We start from the raw sequence: 16,907 nt of genomic DNA on the forward strand, positions 1-16,907 counted from the left end.
CCATGTAAAATCTCCACATGGAGGCCAACCCTGTAAGTTATCTAGGTACAGACCATACTGATCTCTACTGCTAGGTTATATACAGTTTACTCTGGATTTATAGAGACAACTTTGCCTACATAAAATCTATCCCAATGTATTCTGTAAAAGCACATTTTTAGTCTGTTAGTATATTGCCATTGGGATGGATATATTTAGTTATCTATATATTTATATATGATTTGTGTATATATAGTTTGGATATATATGTATAACATATATGTAGTTTTTTTTTTTTTTTAACTTTCTTTTTTAAGTTTATTTATTTTGAGAGACAGAGCAGAGAAGCGGCAGAGAGAGAAGGAGAGTGAGAATCCCAGGCAGGCTCTGTGCTGTTAGTGCAGAGCCTGGTGTGGGTCTCGAACTCACGAACCATGAGATCATGACCTGAGCCGAAACCAAGAGTTGGATGCTTAACCAACTGAGCCCCCCAAGCACCCCATGTATTTTTATATTTATTAATAGTAGAAATGATCGCTTCCCTCTTTTTAAATTTCAAGCAATTCATATCACATGTTGGATTCTTTTAGAAGGCCCTTAGGCTTTTGCTGTTACTGTAAACTGAATTACTCATCTTCTCCAGCTTATTGACAGATATTTTTAGTATTTATCAAAAGATCTATAGGAAACTTCAGAGCCCTCAAAACTACTTGGAAAGCACTATGAATCACTTGTTTATATAGACTTTAAGCAATGACGTTATTTTGATAAAAAGTAAATATTTTTGTTGTAATCTTTTTTTTTCTCTTTAAGGACACAGAGATAGCATAGATTATTTACAGAAGTTCAAAGAAACATCAAACAAAATAAAAGAAATGTTATCTGTAAGTAAATCTTTATTACAGCACAATTCAATTTTATTTTGCTATTTGGGGGTTTAGTTCAAAATAGAATTAAACGTTCCAATAAAAATGCAGTTTTAGCAGAAACCATCACCAACATGATGATCCCAAATATTTAAATCATACATCATTTAAAAAGAAGAAACAATCGAATCTGAAAAGTATACAAATAGTTTGCACTTATATTAATGAACATAAAAACACCAATTTAACATTTCTCTTTTTCTACATGCTTCTCCCTATACGTTTCTCATTCACTAAATACAGAGCTCAACTCTTTCCCAGGCCCAGACGTTTATTAGAACATAACCATGTCTGTCAAGGAATCTAGCAATCAGTAAAAAGCTGAATATACCTAACTACACTGTTATGTGCAGGTGTAAGATACTCAATAAATATTTGTTGAGTAACTGTTTAAATGTATAGAACAGTGAGTGAAAAGTTACTTCTTAACTGTTGCTTTCATAAATACCCATAATGATAGAGTCTTAAAATGAGGGAAAGGAACCAGTAGGGAAACCAGTGGTTTTTTTTTAAGTTGTATCTCTTGTTTTATCTTTGAGTTTCTTACAGGGAGGAAGAACTGACTGGGAATTATAATTTAAAAAAGCAAAAAGACCTAGATGGAGTGAAATCGATCACTTAGATGATAATCTTAAGATAAAAAGTATAACTTTTTTCAGATGGGAGGACTGACTGATAGAAGAGAATTGTCACACAAATATTTTGGGTTGGAGAGAAAGAATGCTAAAACTTTTCTCTAACTTACTCTTTAAGAATCTGTGTGCTTCATTGTATATAAATCACACAAAGTTTTTTTAAAACTTAAAGAGAATAAAAAAGTAATCTGGGGAGTTTGTTGAATCTTTTAAGGCATTTGTTTTTCCAGTAAGACTAATGGAAACCACAAGGGAGTACTTGAGAAAGAGAAGGTTTAGAGTAACTATTGTGTAAAGTGATTAAGGAGTCAAGAGGAAACCAAGAATATGATTTCTTAGCTATAGAGTTGAAAATAGCATGAATTTTATTATAGCCATATCTGCATTTGGATTTTAGACAGGAAAACTGAAGGCTGGGAAGAGATGTAGGGAAAGTAAATCTTTGGAGAGATTCTGACTAGAGCATTGACATGACACCACAATAAAAGGTTAGAGCTAACTAGTTGGGACTCTTATAGTTGTCAAACTCAGCAGTCAGAAACTCAAATTCATCATCTTCTTGCTCAGCAGATATATTTGTTCTTCTGTATTTCCTGCCTCTGTTAATAACATCAGCATTTTAGTTTAGAGAGCAAAACTGCACTGCTCTCTCTTCCAATCAACAGCCCAGTCTAACTTGTTTTGTTTCCTAAATATTTTTTTAGTTATCTGTTTCTTTCAATCCAAGTAACAATTACTCTGACTTAGGCTGTCATTGTCTAATATGTATCACTGAACTTTTAAACTATCTTCATAAGTACCACAATGGCAGTTGAAAAAAAATTACAATAGCACATTCTGGTGGCATCGTTTTGCTATAAAGAAGCACTTGATATACATAGGAAGTCATTTAGGATAAATGGATATTTCTTAATGGGAAAGGGTACCTGGCAAGGTTTCCCCCACAGATTTTGCCTTTTAACAATGAGTTTAAATGAACTTAAAGCAAGAGTGTGCTGAAAATTTTGAAGTGAGCAGGTAACTTCCTGGTAAAAGTAAGAAGAAATTACAAGTTTCTGTGGCTGTGTTTTGAATTAAACAATTTTGAGTAATTAACTTAGAGGAAAAGAACTTAGACTGTAATAATAGAATAATGAGTTCTAGCCCATGATGGTCTGAGACTTTGAGTTCTTGAACTTTTGTGGGTTATATACCTCTTTGAAAATCAAATGAAAACTGTAGACCCTCTTCCCCAAAAAATGGACATATACAAAATTTTATCTATTAAGGTATATGGGGTTTTACAAATACCTTGAAGCCCACCATCAATCCTATACTAGAACTTGTGTCATAGATGGAAAATACTTAAGCAAATAAATAGCTAGAACTGGTTCCAAAAGAAACAACTAAAATCAGAAAGGAAATTGGAGTTGCTCTGTAACTACAGAAAAAATGTTAGCCCTCTCACTTGGCTGTATAAATCAGCTGTATATGAAGAGTGCAGAGCATCAAAGGTAGAAAAACTTAACTTTTCTTGAGATACAAGTAATTTTTTAAATGAAAGTAATAGTTTATTTTGGTAGTAACATTTTTAAATTCATTCTTTCTGAGAGGTGGTAGAGGTTTGGAAATATTTTAAAGTTGCATAATGTGAATTGTTTATAGTTGAAAAGAGAAAACAGTGTGAATGTATTGGGTTGTCCCCACATTATTTTAATGTAGTTTGTTAGTTCATCTGGGAAAATATATAGGGAAAAAGAAGAAAATGAGGGAGAATTAGACTATAAAATATTACACAGGTAGAACAGTTGAAACATGAATATTTAGCTAAACATTTTAGTGACTACAAAGTAACTTGTTTACAAATAAGAATTTAATAAGAAGAGTTGGATTAGAAATTGACGATAAGGGAAATGCCTTGTCAGTAAATACAAATTGGATAATTGAGTACACATTTGGAAAAGCCTGTTTATGTTCTCATGTCACTTCATAAGCCCAGATGAATTCTAGCTTTAAATGTAAAAGCTCAAATCATAAACTTAAGAAAATAGTAATACCAAGTCAGTAAAACCAGGAGGGCTTTCTAAACATGAGGAAGAGGTGATATTAAACGAAGGATGAGAAAAGATAGAAGTACCAAAAAAATGGAAATCATAGATAAGTCAAAACAAATTTGGAAAAAATTGAAATGTGACAAATAATGAGCAGATAGATCTTTGGTTATATGAACAGCTCATATAATCAACAAGAAACCTACTGAGGTTTCCCAAAAAAACCACTCTTCCACCTTCCAAATTGTTATAATCTATCAATATTAGTGTAAAATAGCTTTTTCTTTTTTGGGTGAACTGATAAATATTTTATTTTCTCCCAAGTTTTTAATGAAATCATATTACTATGAAAAAGGATCCATTCAGATGGATTTATGAACAATAAGCAAGTAGGATATTTTGATGCAGTTTTTTGAGAAGGTCATTGAAGAAAATTAACTGTAACCTGTAATATACCCTTTGGTGACTAGGTAGATTAAAGTATATTGAGCTAAATAGAAACAGAGTCTCTTATACTACTTAGAACATTTATTTGAAATTCAGTTTGATTATTTTTAAATTATGTATATGTGTAATATGCAGAATGATATTCCTTCTGAAAACACTTTGAAACACTTGAGTTCTCATGCTGGATTTACTGAGTGTCACAAAACTTCTATTCCTCTTCCTTCAGAACAAGGTAAGTTCTCTGACTATGTGAATTATGTTACCAAACATATTCACTTAAGCTTTAAATGTATTATTACGTATGTCACACACCTAAGCAGTGAATGTTTTGGGAGTCAGAGAATGACGATTCTGGTCCGTCATTGTTGCTGCAACCTTGAATAAAACACACAATTCTAGTATTCTGATATTTTTTACAAATTGTTTAGTCCTAAAGATGAAATATAAAGACTTGCTTTTTATAAATCTATTTTAATCAGTATTATCATTTAGTCAACATATTTTTTTAATTTAACTTTTAAAATAGCTAATACAGGGGTGCTTGGGTGGCTCAGTTGGTTAAATGTCTGACTCTTGGTTCAGCTCAGGTCATGATCTCTAGGTTCATGAGTTTGAGCCCCGCATCAGGTTCCATGCTGGCGGTGTGGAGCCTGCTTGGGATTCCTCTCTCCCTCTCTCTCTGCCCCTCCCCCACTCAAATGTATCTCAAAAAATAAATAAATAAACTTAAAAAATTTTTTTTCTAGTAGTTAATACATTTATTTGGTTCAAAATTGAAATACATACACATACAAGCACTTTGAAAATAAGTCTCCCTCTCATTCCAGCCCTGTATGTAACCACTGTTATTTTTATTTATCCTGTAGAGTTTCACACACATAGTATGTGATGGTAGTCTTTCCTTTTATTTTTTACACAGAAAGTAACATACCATACATTTTGCTCTGCACCTTCAATTTTTAACTTGAGAATTAAATGGACTGGGGATGTTTCCATAACATACTTTTTTATGAGTTGGTTATATGTGCATATAAATTAGTCAACGTTTCATTAATGTACATGTAGCCTTTATAAGATTCCTTAAGAAAAACATCACTACCATGTCCCCCTCACCATCATCTCCCCTTTCATTCTCTTTTTGTATACAGCAGTATCACGTTGGATATATTCCAGGAGTGCAAGTTGGTTTAACATTAACATCAGAAATATAATTGATGAGGGGCACCTGGCTGGCTCAGTCAGTAGAGCATGTGACTCTTGATCTCAGGGTTGTGAGTTCAAGCCCGGGTTGGGTGTAGAGCTTACCTGGGGGTGGAGGGGAATATATATATATATATATATATATAAAATTGATGCATGATAGTAACAGAGGAGAAGAATCATTTGTTCATCTCAGTAGCTGCAGAAAAGGCATTTGATGAAATTCAGTATCCATTCATAATTAAAACTCTTCCTAAAGTTAGAATAGAGTCTCCTTAATCTGAATAAAGGGTTATCTACAGAAAATTATCACAGATATTCTCTTTCATAATGATATGTTGAAAGCCAGATGGGGAACCAAGGCAAGGATTCTGGCTGTTTTCATTCCTATTTAATATCCTCTTTTTAAAAATTTATTTATTTATTTTATTTTTTTGAGAGAGAGCATGAGCCAGGGGAGGGTCAGAGAGAGAGGGAGACACAGAATTCGAAGCAGGCTCCAGGCTCTGAGCTATCCGCAAAGCCCGACGCGGGCTCAAACTCACCAACCATGAGATCATGACCTGGGCCAAAGTCAGATATCTGAGCCACCCAGGCGTCCCTGTTTAGTATTCTCACTGAAAAATAAAATAAAAAGATATGGTAGAATGGTTAGGACAGAAGAAAAAAAATTATTTTCAGTAACATGGATGTTATTTCTGAAGTTAACACGCTTCTAATTTTGCATCCTCGTATTTCAGTTTTAAACAATAATTATTGACCTCCCACTAAAGAAGACAAGGATCAAACTTTTCCTCTTCCTCCTGTTCCCAGAAGACACAAACACACGCATGCCCATGCACACACATTTATTCTTTCCCACCATATAGTTATAATTTTGGCTAGATCAACAGTAGATTCTCTGCTGTTGGGCTACATTTCCTCAAGATACTCAGATACGTAATGCTATCAGTTTCATCATCTAGAAAAAGTTTTGCCCAGACTCTTCTAATGTACTTCAGTCTGGTTTTTTTGGCCTCTACACTTAGAATGCAAATTTCATTCTAAGATTTCCCATCACCATTCATTCATTCTGAGGTTTTTCTTTACTGTGCATAAAGTTGTGAATTATAAGTTACTTTAAAATTTAACATCCTTGGGGCACCTGGGTGGTTCAGTCAGTTAAGCATCCGGCTTCGGCTCAGATCATGATCTCATGGTTCGTGAGTTCGAGTCCTGTGTCAAGCTCTGTGCTGACAGCTTGGAACCTGGAGCCTGCTTCAGGTTGTGTCTCCCTCTCTCTCTGCTCCACCCCTGATAGCACTCTGTCTCCCTCTCTCAAAAATGAATAAACATTAAAAAAAAATTAAAAAAATAATTTAACATCCTGACTTTTTAAAAATAGGCTTAATTCTAAAATTTATTTAGGATAAAATAACAAAATATGACAGATGCCATTTTAAGTCGTGGCAGAAAAGATGAACTATTTTTTCCATTATTGTAAAACAGTGTATGTATAAGACTATTAATATGTATAAGATGATTAATTGCAATGTTAGAATGGCAAGAGATTGAAATCATACCAAATGTCCGTTAGTAGGAGTTTGGTTGTTATTCTCTACAATTACTGTACAGCCATAGTATGAAGTTCAGTGTAGCATCAAAATAGAATAGAGAAATTTTCTGTGATTGGAAAGATCTCCAAGCTTAAAGTTAAACCAACAACAAAAACCCTAAAATATATATTATTCTACTTTTTATGGTTAAAAAAAATGGTGATTGTACACACATACACAAAAAATATCCATGATAGAATGAATACACAAGAAATTTGGAAATACGAAGACTAAGACTTTTTCCTTCAGACTCTTATTTCTTACTGCTTTTTTACAAAAATAAATTGAATAATTTTGGTGTCCTGCCAAGAGGCCTGTGGGCCTCATGTTAACTATTAATGTTCAGCAGTGTTGGGGAGAGGATAAGTTAGTTTATGAAAGTTACACTGTGTGTTGAAACACTTCGTGTTTGGTTGGTTGGTATCAAAACATTTTAGTTGTATAACTAATTTTTTTTTTAATTTTCTTTAAGTGGAAACTAGCAATAGAAGGCCATCCACAGAAGAAACTCATGAAGTAGATTCCAAAGCAGCCTTACTACCGGTTTGTACATTTCAGTTAACAAATGTGTATTTTAAAATATATATTTATTAAAGAAGAACTAAAAAAAGATGGTGATATTTTATTTGAGGTTCTATTTAGCTTTCAAAAATTTTTACCTTAGAAAACTGACATTAGTGCATTTATTCTTAGAATATTAGCAATTTATTCTTTGAAAAGAGTTTCTTCCTGTAGTGTGAATAGTTAAGAATTTGTTTGTATGTATGTATATGTGTGTCTATGTTTTTTTGTTTTTATCATGTTATGTTTTTCATCATGATAAATGTAGTCTTTAATCCCCACCCCCTAGTTACCCTATCCTCCCACTACCTTCCATCTGGTAACCATCAGTTTGTTCTCTATAGTTGAATCTGTTTCTTGGTTTGTCTCTCTCTCTCTCTCTCTCTCTCTCTCTTTGTTTTGTTTTGTTTTGTTTTTCCTTTGCTCATTTGTTTTGTTCCACATATGAGTGAAACAAATCATAATGGTATTTGTCTTTCTCTGACTGACTTATTTCACTTAGCATACTACACTCTAGTTCCATCCATGTAGTTGCAAATGGCAAGGTTTTATTCTTTTTTTATTTTATTTTATTTTTTTATTTTACATCCAAGTTAGTTAGCATATAGTGCAACAATGATTTCAGGAGTGGATTCTTTAATGCCCCTTACCCATTTAGCGCATCCCCCCCCACAACCCCACCAGTAACCCTCTGTTCTCCATATTTAAGAGTCTCTTATGTTTTCTTCCCCTCCTTGTTTTTATATTATTTTTGCTTCCCTTTCCTTATGTTCATCTGTTCTGTGTCTTAAATTTCTCATATGCATGAAGTCATAAGATATGTGTCTTTCTCTGACTAATTTCACTTAGCATAATACCCTCCAGTTCCATCCACGTAGTTGCAAATGGCAGGATTTCATTCTTTTTGATTGCTGAGTACTCCATTGTATGTGTGTATGTATATGTATATATATATAACATCTTCTTTATCCATTCCTCCATTGATGGACATTTGGGCTCTTTCCATACTTTGGCTATTGTTGATAGTGCTGCTATAAACATTGGGATGCACGTGCCCCTTTAAAACAGCACACCTGTATCCCTTGGATAAATACCTAATAGTGCAATTGCTGGGTTGTAGGGTAGTTCTATTTTTAATTTTTTGGGGAACCTCCATACTGTTTTCCAGAGTGGCAGTTTTGTTCTTTTTTATTGCTAAATAATATTCCGTGGTATATTTATATTTATATTTATATTTATATTTATATTTATATTTATATTTATATTTATATTTATATTTATATTTATATTTATATTTATACCTCATCTTCTTCATGCATTCATCTATCACTAGACACTTGAGCTCCTTCCATTGTTTGGCTGTTATAAATAATGCTGCAATAAACACAGGAGTGCATGTATTCCTTTGAGTTAGTGTTTTTGTATTTTTGGGTAGATACCCAGTAGTGCAATTACTGCATCATAGGGTAGTTCTGTTTTTAACTTTTTGAGGAACCTCCAAACTGTTTTCCACAGTGGCTCTACCAGTTTTCATTCCCACCAGTGGTGGAAGAGTGTTCTTTTTTCTCTACATGTTCACCAGCACTGGTTGTTTCTTCTGTTTTTGATTTTGACCATTCTTATAGATGTGAGGTGCTGTGTCATTGTAGGTTTGATTTGTATTTCCCTGATGAGTGATGTTGAGCCTCTTTTCATGTGTCTGTTTGCCATCTGGATGTCTTCTTTGGAGAAATCTGTTTATGTCTTTTGCCCATCTTTTAATTGGATTAGTTGTTGTTTGGGTATTGAGTTGTATAAGTTCTTTATATATTTTGGATGCTAACCCTTTATCAGATATGTTTTTTGCAAACATATTCTTCTATTCTGTAGGTTGCCTTTTAGTTTTGTTGATTGTTTCCTTCACTGTGCAGACACTTTCTGATGTAGTCCCAGTAGTTTATTTTTGCTTTTATTTCCCTTGTCTCAGAAGATGCATCTAAAAAAAGTGTTGCTGTGGCCAATGTCAGAGAGATTACTATCTGCATAATAGTTAGGAAATTTTACAGAAAAATTTATTCAAAAGAAAGGTAGGAATCTCTGTTTGTATTGAAACTGGTTGTATGTAGTCATTCCCAGCCAATTGAGGTAGTATTTGATTTTACAAATACTCTTTAAATTTTTTTTTAAAGTTTATTTATTATTGAGAGAGAGATAGAGCATGAGTTGGGGAGAGCCAGAGAGAGAGGAAAATACAGAATCCGAAGAAGGCTTCAGGCTCCGAGCTGTCAGCACAGAGCCTGATGCGAGGCTCGAACTCACAAACTGTGAGATCATGACCTGAGTCGAAGTCGGACACTTAACTGACTGAGCCACCCAGGTTCCCCGCAAATACTCTTTAAAAGCATACTCTGGCATCAAGATAAATAACTTGGGAGAAAGTAGAAAAATTGGTCCTTTATAGTCAAGTATAGAAATCAGTATTCATAATTAGCCTGGATCATCAAGAACATTTTATTTACATTCTGCTATAAGGAGATAGATTATATTATGGAAAGTCATGTTATTAAAAAAATTATTTCAGTGAGGAAAGGGGGTTAGTGAACACAGTTTCACAGTAACAATTCCTCCTTTTTGGAAGGACACACCCTGCACAATTTTGCCACAAAGTAAGTTCCATTGAAGATGACCTGACAATGCGAAATTACAGAACTTCTGGGATTCAAGTTACACAAACAGTATTAATAAACCTCTACCAACTTGAGATACTAGAATTACTGGTTACAAGTTATAAAATAATATGATTAAGGTGACTAAAACCATAAAAGAGAAGGTATTACAAATATGAAAAAAAGAAAAGATACTACTCAGAAAGTCCTGAAAAATTAGATAAAAATCTAGAATAAAAAGTAACTCAGTGGGGGTTATAATAACATAGATTAGGCACAGCCAAACAGAGAATTACTAAACTGGATGAGAATATAATTATAGAGTTATAATTAAATGGCAAAAATACAGAATAAAAACAATATGCACGTATACAGAAAAAGACTTCAATGAGATATGCTTATATGTTTTTAGTGATTTGTTTACAGTATGCATGATTTTAATTTTACTCTTTCTATTTCGTTGTGTTTTTCTTTTTCAATGAGCACATACTATTTAGAGTCATAGAAACAAATGTATAAGAATATAAAGTTGTCATCAGAAGTAAAGAAACTAGCCAGAGTGTAATTATGTTGTAGGAAATAGCACTCATGAAATTCTTTATTCTACCTTGTGGAATGGTCTTATGGTAATTATATCCATTTATTATTTTTTTAGTTGTATAAAATAAGGACTTCACATTAATTTTTCAGACTATAGGAAACAAAACAGGGTTAAACAAACAGTTATGCTTCTTCTAGAGAGATTTTTTTCTTTAATTTTTGTTTGTGTTTGTTTTTGACTAAAGGATTGGTTACAAGATAGACCATCAAACAGAGAAATGTAAGTAAGCCTTTTCTCATCGTTAACCTGAAAAGTATCATAGTTATTGGGGTTTTTTTCTGTTCTTTGTACCATCTTTTAAAACACTCTTTTATCTGTGAGTGATGATTATTTATTTTAACATCTCTTGTCTTTACATAGAAGAGATTGGGGGAACTCATTTATTATGAGTTAATATATACATTTAAAATTACAATTTTAATGGGTTTTGAGGAGGGCACCTTTTGGGATGAGCACTGGGTGTTGTATGGAAACCAATTTGACAATAAATTTCATATATTAAAAATAAATAAATAAATAAATAAATAAATAAATAAATAAATAAATAAAATTACAATTTTATATAGTTATACTATCATTATGGCGATGCTATGATTACTATATTTTAGGATTCCAGAGGACGTTTACAAAAGAAAAAGTCATCTTTTTTTTTATGTTTGTTTATTTTTGAAGGAAAGAAAGACAGAAAGTGAGTGGGGGGGCCGGGGATGGGTGTTGCAGAAGAGAGGGAGACACAGGAAGAGAATCGGAAACAGGCTCCAGGCTCTGAGCTCTGAGCAGTCAGCACAGCATGGGAGAGTTACTTTCTGATATGGACTATTTGAGAAGGAACCACAGTGTTTCCCCTATTGCTTTCTGTGCATCAGAAATATATGTGAATATATAGAGAAGAAAATAAACCAGGTGCCACATGGGTATGCAGTGTTCAAGTTCTTTGGGTGCTCTGGGCCTTGTATGGCACTTGGAAGATCAAGCTGTAATCAGATCTCTTCAGAGTATACTGTGTTTTATAACCAAAACCATAGGATGTAAATACAGAATAGGTACCTGAAGTTGATGTTAACTCAGCTAACAAGAGAACCTTGTCTTACAGAATGTTGAGCCATAAAAGTACCCAGAAAGGTGGAGTTGGTCAGCACTTTTTGGGTGCTGAGAAAAGAGTAGTTTATCAACAGCAAAGGGATGATGCTAGGGTCAAAATACTTCCTATAATAAAATATTTATATTAGGTAGAAGGTAAGAGCTGGAAAGAGATTTTTAGTACAGATTAAACATATATTTATATCCATATATGAATTTGGCATTGGCTTTAAGGGAAATGGCATATATTCAAACAAAAGTGAATCTGGATCTCAGAATTACTTTAATCACGTTATATTAAATAATCATAATTTTACAAAGTGTATGGTAGCCAAAACAAAGATTGTGTCACAACTTGTATTTTTTGTGTTTTCTTTAGGCCATCTGAAGAAGGAACGTTAAATGGTGAGTCCATATGGTAGATTTAATGCAAAAAAATGAGGATTATATATGATGTTATGTTATAGCAAATACCACATTATTCTAGCTAAGAAACTTCAGACTTCGTGTTTGAAAGAGCCAAGGTGGTAAAAAGTTCTTTGTTCACCTAGTTTCTCTTCAATATAGTAGTTTCACATATACATGAACTCACCATGTGAATGATACATCTTTACTGTCATCCTACCCCCCTTCGTCCCTGTGACCTAGTCTGCTCTTTCCCTTGTATACCCTGTTTTAGTGAATGATACTCTTTCAGTCTACTAGGTAAAATCTGAGGAGTTATTCTTGACCCCCTTGACCTTGCACTCACAAAGTCCTGTTGTATTTACTTCTTAAATATTAAGACTCCATCTTCCACTATACATTATTCTGCTGTTTTCAGTTCACACTTCATCATTTTTTAAACCTTTTATTGGAAGTATATATAACATGCATACAAAAAAGGTAGAGATAAGCCTCTCAGTGAATTCTCCCTAAGCAACTATGCCCCTGTAATCAGCACCCAGGTCACAAAACAGAATATTGCCAGTATCCCAGCTCCTCGTGTCCTTGTGTTTTAACCTCTGCCCCTGAATAACACATGTATAGTTTTGTCTCTGTTTATGGAATATATAAATGGAATCATAAAGTATGTACTTTGTGTCTGGCTTTTTCCTCCTAACATATGTTTATAAGATTCATCAATATTTTTGTGTATAGTGGTAGTTTGCACATTCTCATTACTATATAGTATTTCCTTATATGAATCTATTGAATGTATCCATTCTGTTATTTGATAGGCATTTCAGTAGCTTCCATTGTATGATTATTATGAACCATGAGTGCCATTATGAGTAGTCTTGTTCATGTTGTTTGGTAAACATATGTATTTGTTTTTTATTGGGCATGTACTTAGGACTGGAATTTGTAGGTGGTAGGGTATGTATGTGTTCACATTTAGTTGTTACTGTCCCATAGGTTTTTAGAGTTGTGCCACTTAATCTCCCTTCTAGTCTGTCTTCTATTCTTCCACCAAACTGATCCTCCTCTGCTTTACATTTTCCTCACTGTCATTGGGTAAAATCGTGTCCTTTCTTAGCATGGCATATTTGGCTCCTAACTATTTGGTATTCCCTGATTCTGTAGCTTTACCTCCTACAGGCGTGCCTGTACTCTTGCTCGTTAGTTTGCAGTCCTGGTTACATGTCCAAGTACTTACGGAGAATCACTTTACGCTGACACACACCTACAGAATTTTTTGAAGTGAAATCTGGGTAGGTGCACAGTGAAAAAGCCCCACAGGTGATTCTGATATATGTTTATTATAAATTTATTTATATCTATTATACGTGATATATATTTATGTGTATAAAATTAGTTTTGAAAACTGCTGTTTCTGTTCATACTAAAAAACTTGCAGTTTCTCAAGTGTAGCATGTGCTTTAACAGTTCCGTGTCTGAAAATGTTGCCCTGACCACACCACTGTCTTCCAGACTATTCTTTTTCCCCTTCTCTTTCTCTGAGACATCCTTCAACCTTTCTGCAAGCAGAAGGCATTTAGTACCCCTCCTCTATAGTCCTATGATGTATATATACATCATATATACATATATACATACATATATACATCATATATACATGTGTATATATAGTCCTATAATATATATATAATGTGTATATTTTATACTTCCTACATAGTATTAAAACTATTGACTGATTTTCTTCTCAAGACAGTAAGGTCTTTTTCATTAATATTCTGTAAACTTAACACATGGCAAATTCAATTGATTCTCCAGTCTTCTCATTACAGTTAAAAAGTCAAATCCTCAAATACATTTAAATATGGAGGAAGGGCTTTTGGGTATGTTTCACATTCCAGAAGTTCATCTTCTTATGGTCAGCCCACTAAAATGGTTACTTGGTTACAAGCTCCAGCTCCTAAACTAAAAGATCTTTTCCTTTTTGAGTGGGGGTGGAGGGTGTGGGAAAAGCGCAGCTTATGACAGGAGAGTGTGAAATGTCACGTGCTTTTTCCCTTCCAGGTATCTGAGTGCACAGTTAGGACTAATCTGGCACAATGAAAAAGGATAATAGAGCAAGCACATGATGAGTGTATTTTACTATTTGTTTTTTCTGTTCAGTGAAGAGAGCTTATATGAAGGGAACTTAGGATGATTATATGAGAATGAGCAAAAATTTTTATACCACATAAGTACTTTTAAAAGGGTTTCATTTGTTTATTTGCCATTTTAGGTCTCGCTTCTCCATTTAAACCAGTTATGGATACAAATTACTATTACTCAGGTCAGTATTATTAAAAACAAAATCTAACTATTTTGAGCTTTTAGAAAGGATTTCATTATTTTTCTCTCATTTTTGTGCAGCTGTGGAAAGAAATAATTTGATGAGATTATCCCAGAGCATTCCATTTACACCTGTGCCTCCAAGAGGTAAATCCAAATAGTAAAGAAATGAAGGAGAAAATAAACCTTTTATTAATAGTGTGATTTTTAGCTGTGATGTAGAACATGGGTGGTAATAGAAGGAAGGGTCACGTTGAGAAGTGTCAATTTCATATAAATTTTAATTAACAAGAGTCATGTATAGTTTAAATAGAAGAAGGAGTGATCAGAAATATTAGATTTCTGTATTTTCGGCATATCCAGAAGTAATAGTGTATTCTAATTAAGAAAGGATCTTAACCCATTGTTTAGTATAGAAAGCATAGATAAGTTGACATCACAAATTTTGTGGAACAGTTGCTTTCTTAAAGTTTTTCTTGAAAATGATCATAATTTCAAAAATGCTTATTATTACTAATATACATAAATTTAGAAATATTAGTAGATTCTTGATTTCTGAGCATTTGTTGCCCTTAAACTTCCTTTATAAAATTACAACTTTGTCCAATTCATTTTCTGTTTCTTACTTAATCTTAACAAGATACCTGCCAATTTTTATTCTACTTTGTCATTTTAAAGGGTCATAATTTGACCCCAAATTGTGTCCGTTCATCTTGCAGGTGAGCCTGTCACAGTGTATCGCTTGGAAGAGAGTTCACCCAGTATACTGAATAACAGCATGTCGTCTTGGTCACAGCTTGGCCTCTGTGCCAAAATAGAGTTTTTAAGTAAAGAGGAGATGGGAGGAGGTTTACGGAGAGCTGTCAAAGTACAGTGTACCTGGTCAGAACATGATATCCTCAAATCAGGTCATCTTTATATTATCAAATCTTTTCTTCCTGAGGTGGTCAACACATGGTCAAGTATTTATAAGGAAGATACAGTTCTGCATCTCTGTCTCAGAGTAAGTGCTAGTGAATGCGTAACAGTAGAACATTATTTGGAGTTCATGTTTTGTCTTCTAAAGTATGTTAAACCAAAAAACCTCTTAGTTTCAGTGTTCAGCAAGGGGATTTTTTTGGTGTATTTTTTTGTTGTTGTTCTGTAGGAAATTCAGCAACAGAGAGCAGCACAAAAGCTCACATTTGCCTTCAACCAAATGAAACCCAAATCCATACCATATTCTCCAAGGTAAATCTTGAAATTTTTCTGAGATCTTGCAGTTTTATCTGGATACCATTGTCTTTTGACCTTCGTTATTAATGCTGAATATTTAATTATTTACCCATTTAAAAGCTCAATTAGAATTTTATTAACAAAACTACTAGTAATATCTATAACTGTTTTTCATAAGGTTCCTTGAAGTTTTCCTGCTGTATTGCCATTCAGCAGGACAGTGGTTTGCTGTGGAAGAATGTATGACTGGAGAATTTAGAAAATACAACAATAATAATGGTGATGAGATTATACCAACTAATACACTGGAAGAAATCATGCTGGCCTTTAGCCACTGGACATATGAATATACAAGAGGGGAGCTATTGGTACTTGATTTACAAGGTAAATTTATTAAAGTATTGCTAAAGTAAAATTGTACAGTAGGTTCTCACCTGTTCATGTGTTATGAATGATATACGGTCATCTTCTAACTTATAGATAGGTAAAACCTCAGGTTAGTAAAAGCTGTTAAAAAAGCAAGTCAATAACAGCCTTAGCATATAGCCATCAGGGCCCTAAATAGTGGGATCTTGCTTCCTTGATTATTACTTACATAATATATATATTTTTTTGATGAGCAGAAACACATGCAATCCACTATTCTACTCTTAGATGTATATGTAGTTTTAGTCTTTTAAAACTATACTGTTTATTTAAAACAGTAGCATGTGTTCCTGTTCTTGGTGTTTATGTTATCTATTATTGTGAACTAAACTACCTAAATATTTAGGGATTAAAACTATCATTTTACTTGTTTCCAGTTCTTTGGTTCAGGAATTTGGATGGGACATGGTGGGGATGGCTTATCTCTGCTGTCTCCTCAGAAGGTTCAAATGGCTGGAGAATAAGCATGAACAACATGACTAGAGTCAAATGTCTGAGGTTTCTGTTCACTGACATCTGAATCCCTCATTTCTCCACCAAGTGATCTCTCCATGTGGCTAGTTATCTGTGACCTTTGTCATAACATGGTAGTTTCAGGTAGTTAGATTTTTACATAGCAGCTAGCTTCCTCCAGAGAAAAAGCAGAAACTCTTAAGATTAGTTCCAGAACTGGCCCACATCTCTTCCTCCACATTTTACTGATCAAGGCAGATGATAAAGATAGCCCAGTTCAAGAAGTGGGGAATGGATTCCAGCACTTGGGTGGAGTAGCATCTATACAAGGAAGGAAAAACTGATCATAACCATTTTTGTAGACAGAATCTGTCATATGTGGAAAAGAAA

General features: G+C 33.7%; 1 protein-coding gene across 3 annotated transcripts in view; it reads left to right on the forward strand.

Moving 5' to 3' along the window:
• Window positions 1–16,907, forward strand: part of TRPM7 (transient receptor potential cation channel subfamily M member 7) — a 121,971-nt gene that overhangs the window by 92,321 nt on the left and 12,743 nt on the right. The window contains exons 27-36 of one of the 3 annotated variants that reach the window (XM_042988877.1): window positions 793–863; window positions 4,153–4,249; window positions 7,285–7,355; window positions 10,804–10,838; window positions 12,079–12,104; window positions 14,374–14,424; window positions 14,505–14,570; window positions 15,143–15,426; window positions 15,571–15,653; window positions 15,817–16,022. In XM_042988877.1, the coding sequence (XP_042844811.1) occupies window positions 793–863; window positions 4,153–4,249; window positions 7,285–7,355; window positions 10,804–10,838; window positions 12,079–12,104; window positions 14,374–14,424; window positions 14,505–14,570; window positions 15,143–15,426; window positions 15,571–15,653; window positions 15,817–16,022 (990 nt within the window). Of the gene's footprint in view, window positions 1–792; window positions 864–4,152; window positions 4,250–7,284; window positions 7,356–10,803; window positions 10,839–12,078; window positions 12,105–14,373; window positions 14,425–14,504; window positions 14,571–15,142; window positions 15,427–15,570; window positions 15,654–15,816; window positions 16,023–16,907 lie in introns of those variants that run through there. The other 2 variants (XM_042988879.1, XM_042988878.1) reach the window with 2 other exon arrangements.

The sequence above is a fragment of the Panthera tigris genome, chromosome B3, assembly GCF_018350195.1.
Source record: "Panthera tigris isolate Pti1 chromosome B3, P.tigris_Pti1_mat1.1, whole genome shotgun sequence".
Lineage (NCBI taxonomy): Eukaryota > Metazoa > Chordata > Mammalia > Carnivora > Felidae > Panthera > Panthera tigris.